Here is a 16,351-nt window from a genome sequence, read left to right on the forward strand (position 1 = left end):
GCTGTGCTGTGTCCTAGTCATAATTTCATTCTGACCATGAGCTAAATCAATGCAGCCAGACTGGAGGCTGCTCACTGTGGATTCCAGGAATTGATTCAATATTTCAAGAAGAGGCCTTGCTCATATTGACTTGTAGTAATTTTATTTTCTCTTGTCTGTGGGGTGGCACTGGCGTAGGGGGAGGAGGAGGAAGCACTGGATTTGTTCAGAGTAATCCACTAATAGAAATAGATTTTAGTACCATAAGCACAATAATCATATAAGTTATATATACTAAGGACGAGATGATAGGAAATCTAAATTGTCCCAGTATAAAACTATTTGATATGATTTGACAAAAAATGTTTCAGGTTAATGGATCCAGGCTTAGTAAGATGTAATAGATCCAGCCTTAGTAATACAAACTACAATTCGGACTACAAAAGGGTCCCTTACTGGTTGTCGCAGGTAGTGACGAGTATAGGACAACCAATAAGATCCCTGGATAAAATGGTAAATATTTCTTCAACCAAAATTAAATAAAACTGAAACAGCGTCCCCTAAAAGTATATATCTCGTCACTGACACCCCACTTCACATACATAATTTAGTTTTAGGACGGAATTGATGAAAAGTGAATGAATTTGGACCACAGGATGACGTTATCAGGCATCAGCGGGGCCGCATTCCCGCTCGCTTTTCCGCCACAGTTAAACCTGGCGGTTGTGGCCGGTTGTGTTACACACAGAAAGTGTTTACAAAGTTTATATTGCTCCAACAAGAAAGCCACAGCTGTTCATCGCTCCTGACAGAACCCTGTTGCTAACGTAGCTAGCTGCTTCGCTCCGAACCGGCTAACGGCCATGACTCTGCCTCCAGAGAAAGCTTCCGAGCTGAAACAAATCATCCACAACCATCTGCTCAAGGTGAGCAAACTGCAGAGCTTTGATTTCTGTATAGATCTTTGCGTAATGAAAGCATATCCCTTTGCATGCTGTAATTATTAATAAAGCCCACATTGCTCTGCCATTCAGAAATACAGCAGGATTAATGTCTAGCAACTTGCTCGCTGACAGAAGTGCACTGGTGATAAATCGTATTTAAAGATTAAACACCATTAAACCATTAAAGAACAGTTGTATTAAGTTCGGCTGCATTAAATATACATATGATTTAAAACATTACACCGGGGCTCTGATCGCTATCCGCATTAGGATTTACCTGTTTAGCCCTCAGAGGTGTGTTGGTAGGCTGGAGCAGCAGTTAGAGATGCACTGATACATCCAGGCTCCAGGGCATCTTGGGATCCTGGTGAATATTTGGCATGCACCAGTCTGTGATGATCAAAAATGAACTGCTTAGAATTTCATGGAAATGAGGCTTATTGACTATGAATTCCCAAAAGAAGTGTAAAACTTGGTAATGAGTTGGGATGAAGTTTTGGGTGATAATGTGTACCATCTGCTTTATGAACCGTCTAACAAGAATCCTTCAGTATTGACCCAAGAAGACAGCAGATTTTGTTATCTGCTGTCTTTCTCGTCAAAATTGAATTGAATTTTTTTTTTTAAAAAAGGAAAGGGTTTTAATTCAGTATCCTCACAACTTTGACCTATAACAGTCTGTGATAATCCATCAACATAGTCCCTCTGATTTTAACTGTAGTCAAATAATTGATGATTCCTGCCTTCATCAACAGACATGGTGTCTGTTCTAAAGGAACACTATTTTAGAAAACTGCATTCATAGAGTTGCACAATGAACACAGTTTTCTAAAATAGTGTTCCCTTAGATACCTTGTTTTGGTGAAGTGTTTGAGAAATGGGTGTTTGTTCTGTCTTCTGTGGTGATCAGATGGATATTCATGGGAAGATCCAAGAGGTGCTGGCTGAGACTTTGAGGGATGACCAGGGTCCAGCCCATCGGACCCTGTCTGAGACAGATTTCCTATGTGCTCTGCGGCGTAGGGGCATCGTAGATGATGTGATGAAGGATCTACACTTTACCCAGGTTGTTTTTTGATTTACATACTTGATGATAAGGCTGGCCACAGTCCCCTTTATTCAATTGAAAAATTGAAAATTGACTAATTTCTCTGAATTCTCTGAATTTAAATCATTTTCTTGAATGATTGTGTGGTTTTTAATAATAGTTTGACCCAGATGCAGAAAACAATTCCTGCATTCCTGCTGACTGTTTGGTACTTTTGTCATGTTGGTCTGCTTTGATAGGAAGTACCCAGGGATGGGGAAACAGGATCTCCTCCAAAGCCGGCCACTCACTTTGTTGACAAAAATATTACTCATCTGGAAAAAAGTAAGACATCTCTTCCAAATCCAAACGAACCATCATCTTTCACTCACGTCACCGTGTTTGGACGGTTAAGTGACGATGTTGTTTTCATTCTCTCTCAGCCAATATTGACCCATCCAGACGGTACCTGTATCTCCAAGTGCTTGGTGGTAAGGCATTTCTGGAGCACCTACAGGAGCCAGAGCCTTTACCTGGTCAGGTGTGTTCCACATTTACGCTCTTCCTGCACTTCCGCAACCAGAGGTTTCGCTCAAAGCCGGTGCCCTGTTCCTGCGAACCTGACCTGAAGGAGGGCTTCCTCTTAGAGATCCACGGAGATGGCATGGGTACGTGTAAATTAGCTGTTTTTATGCTGTTGCTTCATATTGCTTATTATCAGTACTGAGTTTGTCATTTTTATTAACTTTGGCTTTGCAGGAGAAGGCGGGAAAATGGCAGACACGACCACCATGCTTTCCATGTGTGACCCGGTTCACTTGGTGCTGATCAGGACGGACACCTCCAGCGAGACGACACTGGTCTCGTCCTACTTCCTGGACTGGAGGACAGTCCTCGGCTCGCCCAGTGGGAAGACCTGCTTTGCTGTGGAGCTGATGGGAGTTGGTGAGGAGGGCTGATCCTGCTGCAGTTAATGCAAGAGCGACGGTGTTTACTGAATTATTATTGTAATTTTATGTTTTATTTTTTTTAAAGGTAACATCTCCATGGCTAAGTCTGAAGAATGATGAATGCAGTTAATTGGCAGAGTAGAGCAGAGTAGCAGTTTAAGACACAAAAAGATGCTGTTACAGTGGTGAAACATTAGTCATCAGACATGAACAGTAGAAACAAAGAATTGTGTCTCCCAGACTCTCAAAGTAAAATCTGACACAAAAACAATTCTTTTCTGAAAACATAACTCAAGTTTTTTTTAAATGATCGTACATGACATTTATTTAAAAAAAATAGCCCTTAAATTATCACACAATAAGCAATAATTTGTCAGAAATGACATAAAGACATCCTACTAGGGGATGTTGCTTTTTAGAAATTAGAAATCTGAATTGCACTCTTACATTTCATATATATCCTGACCAACTGTATACTGTTTCTATAAGTAATCTATTTGTAGCAGCAATGTTCACTGAAAGCTTTTATGATTTGTTGCAATCAAAATGTAGTTTTCTGCTCACATGTATGTGGTTGAAGTTGTTAAACTGTAAAACATTTGATGCCCAACCTTTCTGGCTGGTGACGCATTAACACAAGAACATCTGTGGAAACATCCGTGAAAAGTAATCAAAGAAAGAATTAAAATCAGAAACAGACTGCTTTACAAATTGTCCCCCTCCTAGCATTTCCCTGCGGTGTTACTATTGGCAAAGACAGCGTTAGCAACACAGCTACTGTAGCCAGGCTGCTACAGTAGGGAAACAGACTTTGACACAACATGGGCGCTCTCCATCAAGTGAATGCCCGTTCGTTCACTCTTGTTTTACCTCAGTTTCTATGACTCTCCCTCTGCGCCCTCTTTGCCTCCTCCATCAGCTGGGTCCTTTTTCTTTTGCAGTGTAGTTTCAACAGTTATTCCAGTTGTTCCACTGTTACCTGGGGATATCTGCTCAGGGGAAGTGAAAACAGTGTCTCTTACTGTTTTGGTTGTGCAAGGGCAGATGCATTTACTTTGTGCTGCGATTCGTCCTCCATTTTTCTGGGGAAAACTGACCCCAGTGGCAGACCGAATAGCATAGTGATAACAAGGTTCATATGGAACAGAACTACAGTATACGTGAATGGAGTCATTTTTCCACAGCTAAATGCATGATAATATTAGCCATCTTGGCCAATAAAGGCTTTAAAATGAAATATCAGCATCCTGAAATGAACAACTCTGCCAATATTAAAGGCCGATAACTCTTTAGGAGGAGAGACTTGATGCCTCTAGCTGGAAAAAAAATAAACGGCCGAGGAGATATATTAAAAAGATATATATAAAAATATTTAATATTGGCAAAAATCCAAAATGTTGCATCCCTTATACATTTCTTCTTCTGTCCCATTAATGATCTTGTGACTCCATGGAGGGATTAAAGCATCTGTGCTGTGACCCACTGCCACATTTACAGTTATTCCTCTTTACCAACAGTAACTTAGCAAGAATATGCTAGAAATATTAGATTTTTAAAGAACTGTCTGTGCGTCCAGCTCTAGATAATGTGGCAACAGTTTTCAGTGATGTGCGTGTGTGTTTTCCAGGAAGTGAATGCAAAGTCCCAGCTGGTGTTTTGATTGTCAGTCTGGAGCTGTACCCTCCTCTCACAGAGACTCTGAGCACTGACATCATCAGCACACAGGTCAGCACACTGGAGTCTCTTTATCCCTCTGTCTGTTTATTCATCTGCTCCATTATTCATGAATTAAGTAAGGCTGCGCGCTAACAGTGAATCATTGCAACAACAACGTTAATGCTGTTAGGAATCAATCAGAATTGATGTGAAGCCGGCCCTGTAAAAGAAACATCAGAGCGGTATGTTTAATTGCTGATGTCACTGTCTACTTCTCATTCAGCAATCACTGAAGAGGCAGAGGACGGCAGAGAAGGAGAGACTCTTCTTGGTTTATGCCAAACAGTGGTGGAGGGAGTTCCTAGAGATACGTCCGTCTCACCAATCCAAGATGGTGAAGATCTTTGCACAGGTTCGTCTACATTCACGTGTTCAGGGGAAAAATAAAACCCTGTGTATTACATAGTTTTTCTTGCTTTTAAGGACATTAACACAGCAGTTTCTTAACTCAGGGAATGGGTTGCATATATACGCAGACATTAAAGAGGGAGTCCCATAGCTTAATTAATTTGCTGTTTGTCACTCATACACTGGTTTAGTGTATTTGTGGCTTGGGGGGAGGACTTCTCATATTCCTAACCAGTTTAGGGATTTAGTTCCTAGCTGTCCCATTACCTCTGGATGTGTGTCTTCGCTCTCTGCAGGATGAAAACGGCGTCAACAGGCCAGTGTGTTCCTACGTGCGTGTGCTCCGGGCAGGCCGGCTGCTGGAGAGCCCTCGACAGGCGGCCCGCTTCGTCAGCCTGCTGGCCCATGAGAAGGCCCCGGTGGTGGGAGGAGGGGGAGGCAAGCAGGAGCAGTGGTGCACATTAATGGCTTTCCTGTGCAGAGGGAAGGTAAGGGCGAACTGGCCGGCTTCTTGGCAGCCACAGCAGGATGGCCTCATTTTTTACGATGACAGTGCACTTACTGTACTGCAAAGACAGAGACAATCGCAGATTCATAGCTTTTCACACTAATGTTCCCGTCAAGTGGAGAGCGTTTCATTAGTTTTTCTAACTGGAAATAAATCATAAGTTTGTAAAGTGTAACATTCACCACCACAGTAGCATTTATTTTAATAGTCTATTTGCACTTTCAATATAAATTCCATAGATCTAAGGATGTGGAAGACATCCCTTCATTTATCATGATGTTGTATACTTGTACAGCCAGTAATTATCAAAAGACAAACAATCCTCAATATTTTCATTACACTTTTTCTCAATTATTTTGATGCGTCGTTTGAAACGAGCTCTGTTTTGAGAATAGGTGAAAGAAAAGCAGCAACCAGAAGGTGTTCTAAAACCCTCTTCATGCAGTCATTCAAATCACATTCTGATGTAGGAAAAGGAAAATTCTGTAAAACTCAGTCAAGACAACAAACTGACAACGTTGTTTTTCAACCCTGAAGCCATTAAGTGCAGACTAACAAAACTTAAAACTAGATTAACGAAACATTTTCAGCTGTCTTTTTACTGCTCCCTATCTTTCCCATCATTTACATCAGTTCTCAGATTTCCATCCACATCGTACCTACTGTAATATTTTCCTCTGGTCAGATACCTGACACAGATTAAATACGGTCCTGCCTGGGGATGACTCTGCTGACCTCATCACCAAACAACTCCGTGACCTCAAAGGTTGACATAGACATTTTTCCAACATAACGTTGCGATCTATTTTTGTCGCTGCTCCTCAATTACTGCGCTGCAGTCTGATGGAACCTCCTTTCATTCAGATTCAGATTTATCGGCCCTAGGCCACAGTTACATAATAAATTATATAAAAAATACATCCGTCAAGACAAAACAATTGAGAACAAAGTTATGATATTTCGAGATTCAAAGTTTTAATATTCAGATAGTTAAGTCCAGATATATACATTTTTTAAAACTTTGTTGGGTTTTTTTGAGGTTTTTTTTAAACAGTAAATAATGATAATATCGATATATGCCCAGACCTAATCGGAAGTTAAAAGAGAAATTCACTTTTTACAATCCTCTGTGATTCATTACATTTCGGTGTAAAGTAGGCCTGCACAATATGATCAAAAAAATCATATTGGGATTATTTTAATATTGCGATATGATTCTCGATTAGTGGGAACGATCATTTTATGCATCATAATTTTCATTTTCAGTGAAGAATACTATTAAAATCATGATAATGTTACATTTGTTGGGGTCTGTTCTGTACCAAACAAAAATGTTTTCTTGTATCAGGAGAACAGGACATTTCATACAGCACTACAGTATTTCACACATCTTGTACATGCATTCCCTCACATTTGACCCTTATCAAAAAATTGCAGCTTCTTGCTATTTGATTTTTGCCCACATTGTGATTTTGATTATAATTTGATCAAAGCCCGACCGATACAGGACTTTTGGGGCAGATACCGATAATTCTGATATAATTGTGATATTCTTATATACACAGAATATTCACACAAACATACATTTTTTCGCAATGATTCCTCTAGGCTATCGAACACTTGTGAAAAAGACACATACGTAATAGACAGGATACTATAAAAACTTTATAGTCCAAAATGACATGTGTGCACTAAAACGGTAAACTTCACCAGGAAGTTAATGATTATAATTAACCCCAAGTATCTTTGTCTGCATTATGTTCTGTCCAAAAACAGTTTTTATATCGGCACATATTGGACAACATTCACAGATACTGATATATCTATGACAGGCCGATACCGGCTGATAATATCAGCCAACCAATATATCAGTCGGGCTCTAATTTTGATTAATGATGCAGCCCTATAGGAAAGTAAAGACAAACATCTGAAAAGGATCATTTTCATTGAAAGTTAAGTGGCTGCACTTGACGTAGTGGTAACTGGATAAGTGCACTCTTTGCACTGTTTGCTGTAGATTACAAAGCCCCTTGAGGCAGTTGTCATGGCTGAGTCTGGGCTATATAAACAAAATTGACTTGACTTGACTTGAATTGAAAAATACAAAAATGCATCAATGTTACCATATTTTCTTCCCTTAAAGACCAGAATCTGCCTGTATGTTTTGAATCAATGTCACAGATTCCTGTTCCATCAGTCAGAAAGCATCATGTAAACTTCGCTCAGCTACGTTAACATTCACTGTTTTCTTCCGAGCAAAGCTGATTGTGTCATTTCTGAGAAGAATTTGCGCAGAGTCGACTGTCTGCTGCATTTTCATCTATCGGCCTGATAAACGGGAATCTCACAGACCACAGGATGAATGTTCCCTGCCTCTCCTCTGTGAGCGGCTGGCAAGACAGACACAACACAACTCTCACAAAGTGGCCCTTGTCAGCTGTGATTAATGAGTTTCATTCCAGGGAAAATTAATTTAGCCTCATCAGTCCCCAGCCTGTTCGATGCTGCTGTCCATATTAGCACTTCTGGGGAACATCTATCATTCTGACTTGCCCAAAGCCTGAGCCAGCACGCAGCAGCCGTAACAATAGCACAAGTCCCCAGCTCAACCCGGGCCTCTTTACTGGAAAAGTTGTATGAGTGAAATAAGAGTTGCTTACTGTCATGGACAATTTGATGACTACAGAGCTTATTTCCTCTCCAGCAGACTTTTCTTGTGCATGTGTTGAGGACTTTTCAGAAAGCCTAACAGTGCAGTGGGAACAGGATATTGTATTTCTGTTTAAACAGACTGTTGCAGTAACATGGTTAATTAGACAATCAACAGGGATGGTGTGAAGACGGCAGTGAATCTGTTCAAGTCTGTGACAATATAGGGACTTAAAATACGTCAAGGTTAAACTCTACCGTTTTTCACTCATGAATATTTTTTAACCACTTTTGCTTCTTTTGTTAGGGACTCCTGGAGAGAGCGAGTAAAAGTGTAAATGAAGAAGCCAGCTGGTACACATTAAAGAGGCCCAAGCTGAATTTAAATACACAGCAAGTGAATTTTTACGATGGACAATGTTAAGGGGGAGATAAATAGAGATTTTTAGAAAAAAGTTGTTATAATAATAATTCAAGATGAAAGTTGTAATATTTGTAGAATAAAGTCGTAATATTTCAAGAATTTAGTCATAATATTGTGAAATAAACAATTACATTTTTCAAGATAAATATTTTGAGAATACATTTTTAACATTTTGGGAATAAAGATGGAATATTTCGGCATGTTAACATTCCATTGCACATTGCCTCCAGGAAAACCAAAGCTTTTTTGAACTTGGAAATTCCATCTTGACATATAACAAAATAATCTAAGATCAAAGTTTCACCCACTGGTTTTACACCTCTTAACCACATCTCTTGACCTTTTGTGAATGGAGCTTGTAAGAGGCTCATTTTTTGGGAGAAGTCACACCAGGGTGAAAAGAATCTAGAATAACCTTGCAGCTCCAAAGAGGTGCATGACCTAAATCAATCTGGAAAAATGTCCTGTTACTGCTGAAGTACAACTGACTTAAATATTAAATGAAATGTTTCATTAAAGAGGTCATATTGTGCTAATTTTCAAGTTCATACTTTTATTTAGGGGTCCTAGTAGAATAGATTTGCATACTTTAATTTTTAAAAAACACATTGTTTTTCTCATATTTTATTGCTGCAGCAGCCCTTTTCACACTGTGTCTTGAACACTCCGTTTTAGCTACAGAGTGAGACATCTCGCCTCTGTTCAATCTTTGGTGAGAGTTGCACATGTGCATTACTTAATGGGCAGGATGTGGGCGGTTCATGCCGAGCAAGGTAGTGTGATCTAAAATAACGCCGCTACAGCAGTAGCAACTGTATGTCTGCTGACTGACTGGAGTGTATATATTTTATAATAAATATTTAATAAAACATATTTATATAACGCCTGTTACATAGTGATACACATAAGTAAAGGCTCGACTCCAAACCAGGTGCTTCAGGCAGTGCTGGGGCAGTGTTTTCTGTGGGAGATAGTAACTCCCTTTGGCGTGGCCTTTTCACTTTGCAGACCTTTTACATGCACAAAAATGTGACTGAATGCAATAAAGGCAAAGAAAACTCAAAACACTTAACATTGCTGTATAATGATAATATAGTTTCCACATTTCAGACTTTCCAAATGCCTTGAACTCATCACTGTCTGTCCTCTGTAGGGGGACTGTGAGGACCACGCCACCCTTCTGTGCAGCCTCCTGCTGGGATTTGGCCTGGATGCGTACGTGTGCGTGGGCACCAAAACCAAGGGAACACCGCACACCTGGGTGCTGACCCGCGGAACCGATGGGAGCATCACCTTCTGGGAGAGTCTGACAGGACACAGGTACGAGTTTTGTTGTTATTCACACAGCTTATGTAACAAAGCTGGTTTAAATGCTCTCCTGTCCGTCTGGCATCAGACTAGAACTTCAACAACAGGGCTGCCAGAACGGTGACAGCGGCTTGGACATACGAGGAAATTTAGCACATATATTTTACATTAAAGAAGGAGAAATTTTAACAAGAGATACAGTATATGTGCATATTTAGGGAAATCTTAGAACTAAAACCTATAATGACTAAAACCAAACCATCTAAGAGGTAATCTGAACTGTGCTGCATTTTCATTGTTTGTGTGTTTGTCAGCAGAGTACCTCAGAAACCCATGAAGACATTTTCATGAAATGTTGGCTCTGGGCCAGGGAACAATTGATTACATTTTGGTGTTTATTAAGTTCTGGATTTTGCCCAGCAATTATTGTTTTATTCCATAACTCAGTGAATTATAATGGAGATAGACTTGATTTAATATATTTTGTCAGTTTGCTGTAAGTCAGTGATATAAACTAGGTCTTTGCAGCGTTGTGGATCCTGTTCCCTCTTCTTTTTTGCCTCCATGGTCATACTTTCATTTGAATCCTGAGTCATTCTTCTCTTTAACTGGAGCTATATGTCTCAAGCAGTTTCCTACCATCAAGATTTGGGCTAATTTAATAAAGCTAGAGTATATTTTATCACTAAATGACATAGATTTCGACAGTGACCACCCACATTTAGAAGGGCCCTGGTCCCAGAATTGAATTTCCAGAGTTTCAGAAAATGCGATATAAAGAGCCTGAAATCCAGCCATCTATTATTTTAATCGTGAAACAAAAATTTAGTTGTTTGACCACAATGATTATCTCCAAATTCTTCAGGAGAACCTAAAATCATCAGCCAGAAGATTGGCTCTTGGGTGCAGTTGGGTGTTCCAACAGGACAATGATCCCAAACACACATCAAAAGCTGTGAAGGAACGGCTAAATCAGGCTAGAATTGAGGTTTTGGAATGGTCTTTCCAAGTCCTGACTTGAACTCATCAAGAACATGTGGACTGTGCTGAAGAAACAAGTCTGTGCCAGGAAGCTAATAAATTTTGTTGAACTTCAACGATTCTGTCAAGAGGAGTGGTTAAAAATTCAGCCAGAGGAGAACCAGGAGCTTGTGGATGGATATCAAAAGCACCTAAGTGATGTGAAAATGGCCAAGAGACATTTAACCAAATATAAGAATTACTGTATGTATATTTTTGACCCAGCAGATTTGGTCACATTACCAGAAGACCTATAATAAATTCATATTTTAACCAAACTTCATGAGTGTTTTTGAGACAAAGTAGTATGTGTTCCACTCATTCCAACACAGAAACATGAGAGCTGTAGAAATCATTGGAACTGAAGACTGACATGATATACATGTTCTTTATGAGTGGATGTAAACTTTTGACCATGACTGTGTATATAAACACAGCTGGGAGAGCTCATATGACAGAATGACAGACACCACAATGACGGATGAAAGTACATTTAAGTATAAGTACTATGTTCTTAGTACTCCTAGTTCTTAGTTTTGGACTAAGGCTGCGACTGATATAGAAACGAGAGGGTCAAAGTTCAAGTCGCACTGTCATGACGAACCAGTACTGTATATCCAAATTGTATGCATAGTGCAAGTAACAGTGTGTACTTTTTAAGGGCAGCTGCAGTACGTACTAAGAGTAAAAAGAAAAAGTGTGTCATTTGAAACACTCCCACACCCCTGGGCTGATCCTGTGGGTGACAACCACTTCTGAGATAGAGCTGGAATTGCTCTGTTTGCCAGAGGCCTACATGTTAAAAAATGTCCAATATCCATTTAACCAAACAAGCATCAAGGTTTAAAGAGGACAGAAGTTTTCTAGCTAAAATGTGTGATGTGTGGTTGGATTGTGTTAAAAGCTGAGGAGAGATCTACAGAAGCCTTGCGTGCGTTTTTGCACCCTCCAGATGCTTGTTTAATTAGTTAAATAAAGTAATAGCAGCATCATCCACTCCTCTGTTGACCTGATATACACCAGATTATCAGTCAGGATTCTTTTGACCAATGCTCAAAAGTCTTTATCACTAATGAAGTCAGAGCCACAGGCCTAATGTCATTGAGCTCTTTTTCAGATTTGTTCTCAGCCAAAGGCACAATAACACATTCCTTCCACAGTTTCAGGACCTTGTGCTGAGTAAGTGACAAGTTATAAAGATCAGTAAAAATTACACTTAACTGATCTGCACTTAAGGAATTTGCCAGTGATCATGTCCGGCCCACGGCTCTTTCTAATGCTACATTTATGGAACATGGATCTAACAGAATGGACACTTTTAGCAGGCTGAGCGGTGGCCGTACAGTCACTCAACATATTAAACAGATCACTATGCACATTTGTAAAATCATGTTCATCATCAAATCGAATACAAATCATCCAGTGCATCTGCAAGCACTGAGTGTGAATCAAGACCATCCATGGTGATCAACCTATCTTTCTTATTGTCCTGGTTAGTCATGGCTTTAAAGCCATCCCACACTGCCTTTAGGTCACTACTGTGAAATGTCTCCGCTATGCTATTCTCATTTTAGAGTTCGGTTCTTTTCATCATCTCTAAAAAAAAAAACTAAAAAAAACAAAGCAGCACATCAGAAAGAGAAATCACTGTTGCTCTGTTGTAACCATAACATAAACCATCCAATCATAGTAACAGCAACTACCTAGTTGACATGATTTTTGTGGAGGTGGTAAACATTTCTATGGTAACAGCAAGGTCAACCAGTCAGACAGGTTGTTGACGTCATAAAATAAAACATTTCATATGCACTTGTAGCTTCTACAGGAGCATATACCATCGTTTCACAATTTCACAGCTCTTAGTCCGGTTGGTGTGGTTGGTTACGACATTATGGTTAACAATCAACATCAATTTAGAAAATGTATGAATGGGATTTTCACCTAAATACACATTTTTCAATGTATACTTGTAAATAATAATTGTGAAACAAAACTTTTCTATCTATTGTTAGCAAGTTTGCAGTGACACTGATTATCTCTGATGTCCCATATGTGTGTTCAGATACCTGCACCAGGCCATAGACCCGGACGCCCCACCCCTGGCCCCCCAGCCCAAACCTTCGTCCCCTTACCGCACTGTGGGATGTGTCTTCAACCACCGCGCCTTCCTGGCTAACTGCCAACCCTCAGATGCTGTGGAGCTCTGTGTCTTTGACTTCCAGGTAAGAGACTGGCGGTGGAGTGGGAAGGCCAATTGGATCATTAAGACTGATGTTTCATGGTCCATTGTTGTCTTTATTGATTATTAAGGCTCTTTAGTGTTGAAAAGGTGCCACTTAAATGTCAGTATGCTTGGTCGGGCTTAGGTGAAATGACTTTCAATATGAAAATCTTCATATCTGCCGTGTATTCAATTGTCCCAAGATGCCTACAAATGGACAGAGGTGATTGTAAGTCAGGCAGAGGGCAGAGGGAGCCTGGAGTAGAGTGAGTTCCATCAGACGAGGGGCCAGTTTGTGAGTGGGGAAATTGAATCAGCAATAGTTCAATTCATCAGCAACTCCTGTCCTGTCATGTTTCCCTAAAGCAAGGCAGCAAAGCTGACCCTCAATTTAGAGGTTCTACTGTGTGAACAGGAAAAGTATCAGCGGTAAAAGTGTCGGGCTGTTTTTTTCTTTGCCTCCAGAATCAGTCTCGGTGGAAGGCGATGAGTGAAGAGGCTCTGAAGACTGTTTGTGCCCCAGGCTCCGTCACCTCTCTGCCCCCTCTGCCTCCACTCTGTGCCACGTCTCTGGATCCTGCTGCTGCCAGCAACCAGCTGGAGCTGGAGATGCGTTACCTGGTCTCTGAGCACAGGAAGGTAAAACAATGCTGGACTCAATGTGGACCCTTAAAGAAATACAGTGGTTTAAAAAAATAGTTTGAAGTTATGTTTAATATGCTTTTCATCTTCCTTTCAGTTCATTTTCAATTTGTGTATATAAAAACCTGAGTGGAAACTCAGTTGGTGTACCCATAAAAGTAAAGTGCAATAGAAACAGATTTATGAGTAAATCATGACGTACAATGAAGCTTGTGAGGAGACAAAGGCAACATTTCTTTGTGGAGCAACAAGGAGACTGTTACTATCCTCTAATTAATTACAAAACAAAGAGAAATGGTTTCCACATGGTTTCCCATCATTTGAGCTGTGACTGACTCATTAAATTCCGTCATCACCTTGTTGCACATAACAGTAATGGTTGAAAACATGGATTAAATCGCATTTTCTTATCCAGATTGACTGATTTGTTTCATGACTAAACAAACTCAATAAACAAACTCTTTGTCTTCACGACTGAATAAACAAACTGACCTCAAAGGACAACACAATATCATACTGTTTTACTTTGTTTAGATGTGGCGGACCCTGCCACTTTTCTAGCTTGGAACAGTGTTCTGGGACCTTAATTTCCTCTAAGAACAGCTTGTTTATTCACTTATGAATAAATATATATTTCTGTGTTTGTATTGTCACTTCATTAATATTATAAATATTAAAATTCAGAGTTTTAATTTCTTCTCCAAGACTACATAGTGCCCCATCAAATGAGATCATATTGAATAAGATCGTGATTTGTATTTCAGAATTTCATCATAAGATAAAACCCCTGGAATAAGCAGTTGTATATGTTAAATAGATGCATTTAACATAATGTAAAACTGTATTCTGAATTGCATTTAACAGACTGATTGTCGATATAATGGTTCAATGTATGCATGTAGTTGAACAGCATAGATATGAAACCACTGTCGGGAGCTGACAAAGTATGTTTTTTGTGTCCCTGATTTGGGTGAACTGAATTTTTAACTGACCAATCACAGGTCAGGTGTTATGTCTTTATATTGAATGTAAGAATAAATGAGCAGTCAGCGTCCTGTGTTGTTTTCCTCTCTCCTCCAGGACCTGGATCTGGCAACAGTGTGGGACGACCACCTGTCCTACTTGCTGTCCTCGGCTCTCTCAGCCTACGAGCTGGAGCGCTGCACCGGCGTCTCCTGTGGCAACGAGGAGTTCCAGGACGCAGTGAGGAGAGCGGTGCCAGATGGACACACCTTCAAAGGCTTCCCAATCCACTTCCTGCACCGCAACGCTCGTAGAGCCTTTGCCACCTGCCTCAGGTGAGCCTAGTGTGGTTAAGTAACTCCTTCAACCTGTTACTTGAGGTATGAACTTCATGACGGCAGGCGTCTCTTTCGTATTTGAGTGTCCTTGAGTACAGAAGCAATATACTCAACGCAACTTCAGGTGTGTTTTGTGGCATCTGTGCCTGATAAAGAAGGTTGCACTCTCGGCTGGAGCAGACAACACTCGCAAGTTCTTCAAAACAACAACTGAACTGTTAATTGTATGAATTATACAGTTTAAACATTTCTGCAGCCAGTCATATAAGATTGTCGATCCCATTCTAGGAGCGGTGCAGTGGACAGGCAGTGCTAAAATGTCACAAATTCTTGAACTTAGCTTGTGCATTATGCAGTGAGCGAAGCACCATCAGCACTGCAAACCCACTATTTTAACTGTGAGAAGAATTTTTTTGCACTATACTTCAGGTTTATGACATCGCTGTCTTTATCGTGTTCATAATTTATCTGCATATGGCTGCAAGTGTTTATCAGTATTGCTTTTATGTGAGAAGAATCTGATATATTTGCCTACATTATTTTGGAGAAGACTTAGTAGCACATCATACTTCATCCTCTGTGTTTCTTGTCACTTCCTGTTTAGGTCTCCGTTCTGTGAGGAGATAGTGTGTTGTCGGGGCGACCATGTGAGGCTTGCAGTCCGCGCCCGGGTGTTTGCCTATCCTGAGAACGCATGTGCAGTTTGGCTCATGTTTGCATGTAAATACCGCTCTGTGCTCTGACCAATGGACACCTGGTACCCCAGAACTACAAGCGTATGTTGCACATTGACCCTGGACAATATTTTAGATCTTTGCAAGACACCTCAGGCCAAGTTGCATTCAGTGACATGTGCACAGGCTGTTGTCTGTGGGTGGTGGTCATGCCTTTATTTTGTAGTCAGGTAGACTCCTCATTTGTACAGATTTACACTCAGAATTGTATTTATATATCTATTTTTGTAAATAAATTGAACTTTTTTCATCTCCTGTCTACTTTGTAGAGACCTTATTAAAGACCATTTCCAGTAGATTCATTTTAAAGTTAAAATTTGTCTATATAACATAACATTTTAGCCTCCAAATCTCATGTAACACACAAAATAAAACCATCTGTATCCAGTATGTGAAACATTATGCAGATGGTTTATCACAGCATCACAACAACGTATAGTGTATGTTCATCACTAAATTGTGGTCTTCTCAGATTAAACAGTCACAATACGGCATCAAAATGTTGCAGTCTTTTCTCTTGGTTTGTGAAAGACTCAGATGTATATGTTTGGCAGGGAGGTTTGGGGGTCCTCCCAGAAGA

General features: G+C 40.1%; 1 protein-coding gene across 1 annotated transcript; it reads left to right on the forward strand.

Moving 5' to 3' along the window:
- Positions 1-722: 722 nt before the first annotated feature.
- cep76 (centrosomal protein 76) lies at positions 723-16,021 on the forward strand. Its single transcript, XM_073485632.1, has 13 exons — positions 723-905; positions 1,834-1,989; positions 2,211-2,295; positions 2,394-2,618; positions 2,710-2,895; positions 4,528-4,625; positions 4,840-4,968; positions 5,261-5,452; positions 9,699-9,865; positions 12,936-13,095; positions 13,560-13,733; positions 14,817-15,034; positions 15,642-16,021. Exons 1-13 carry the CDS (start codon positions 843-845, stop codon positions 15,778-15,780), a joined length of 1,992 nt encoding a protein of 663 aa, XP_073341733.1. The 5' UTR covers positions 723-842; the 3' UTR covers positions 15,781-16,021.
- Positions 16,022-16,351: the final 330 nt, after the last annotated feature.

Source organism: Pagrus major, chromosome 17 (genome assembly GCF_040436345.1).
Source record: "Pagrus major chromosome 17, Pma_NU_1.0".
NCBI classification, from domain to species: domain Eukaryota; kingdom Metazoa; phylum Chordata; class Actinopteri; order Spariformes; family Sparidae; genus Pagrus; species Pagrus major.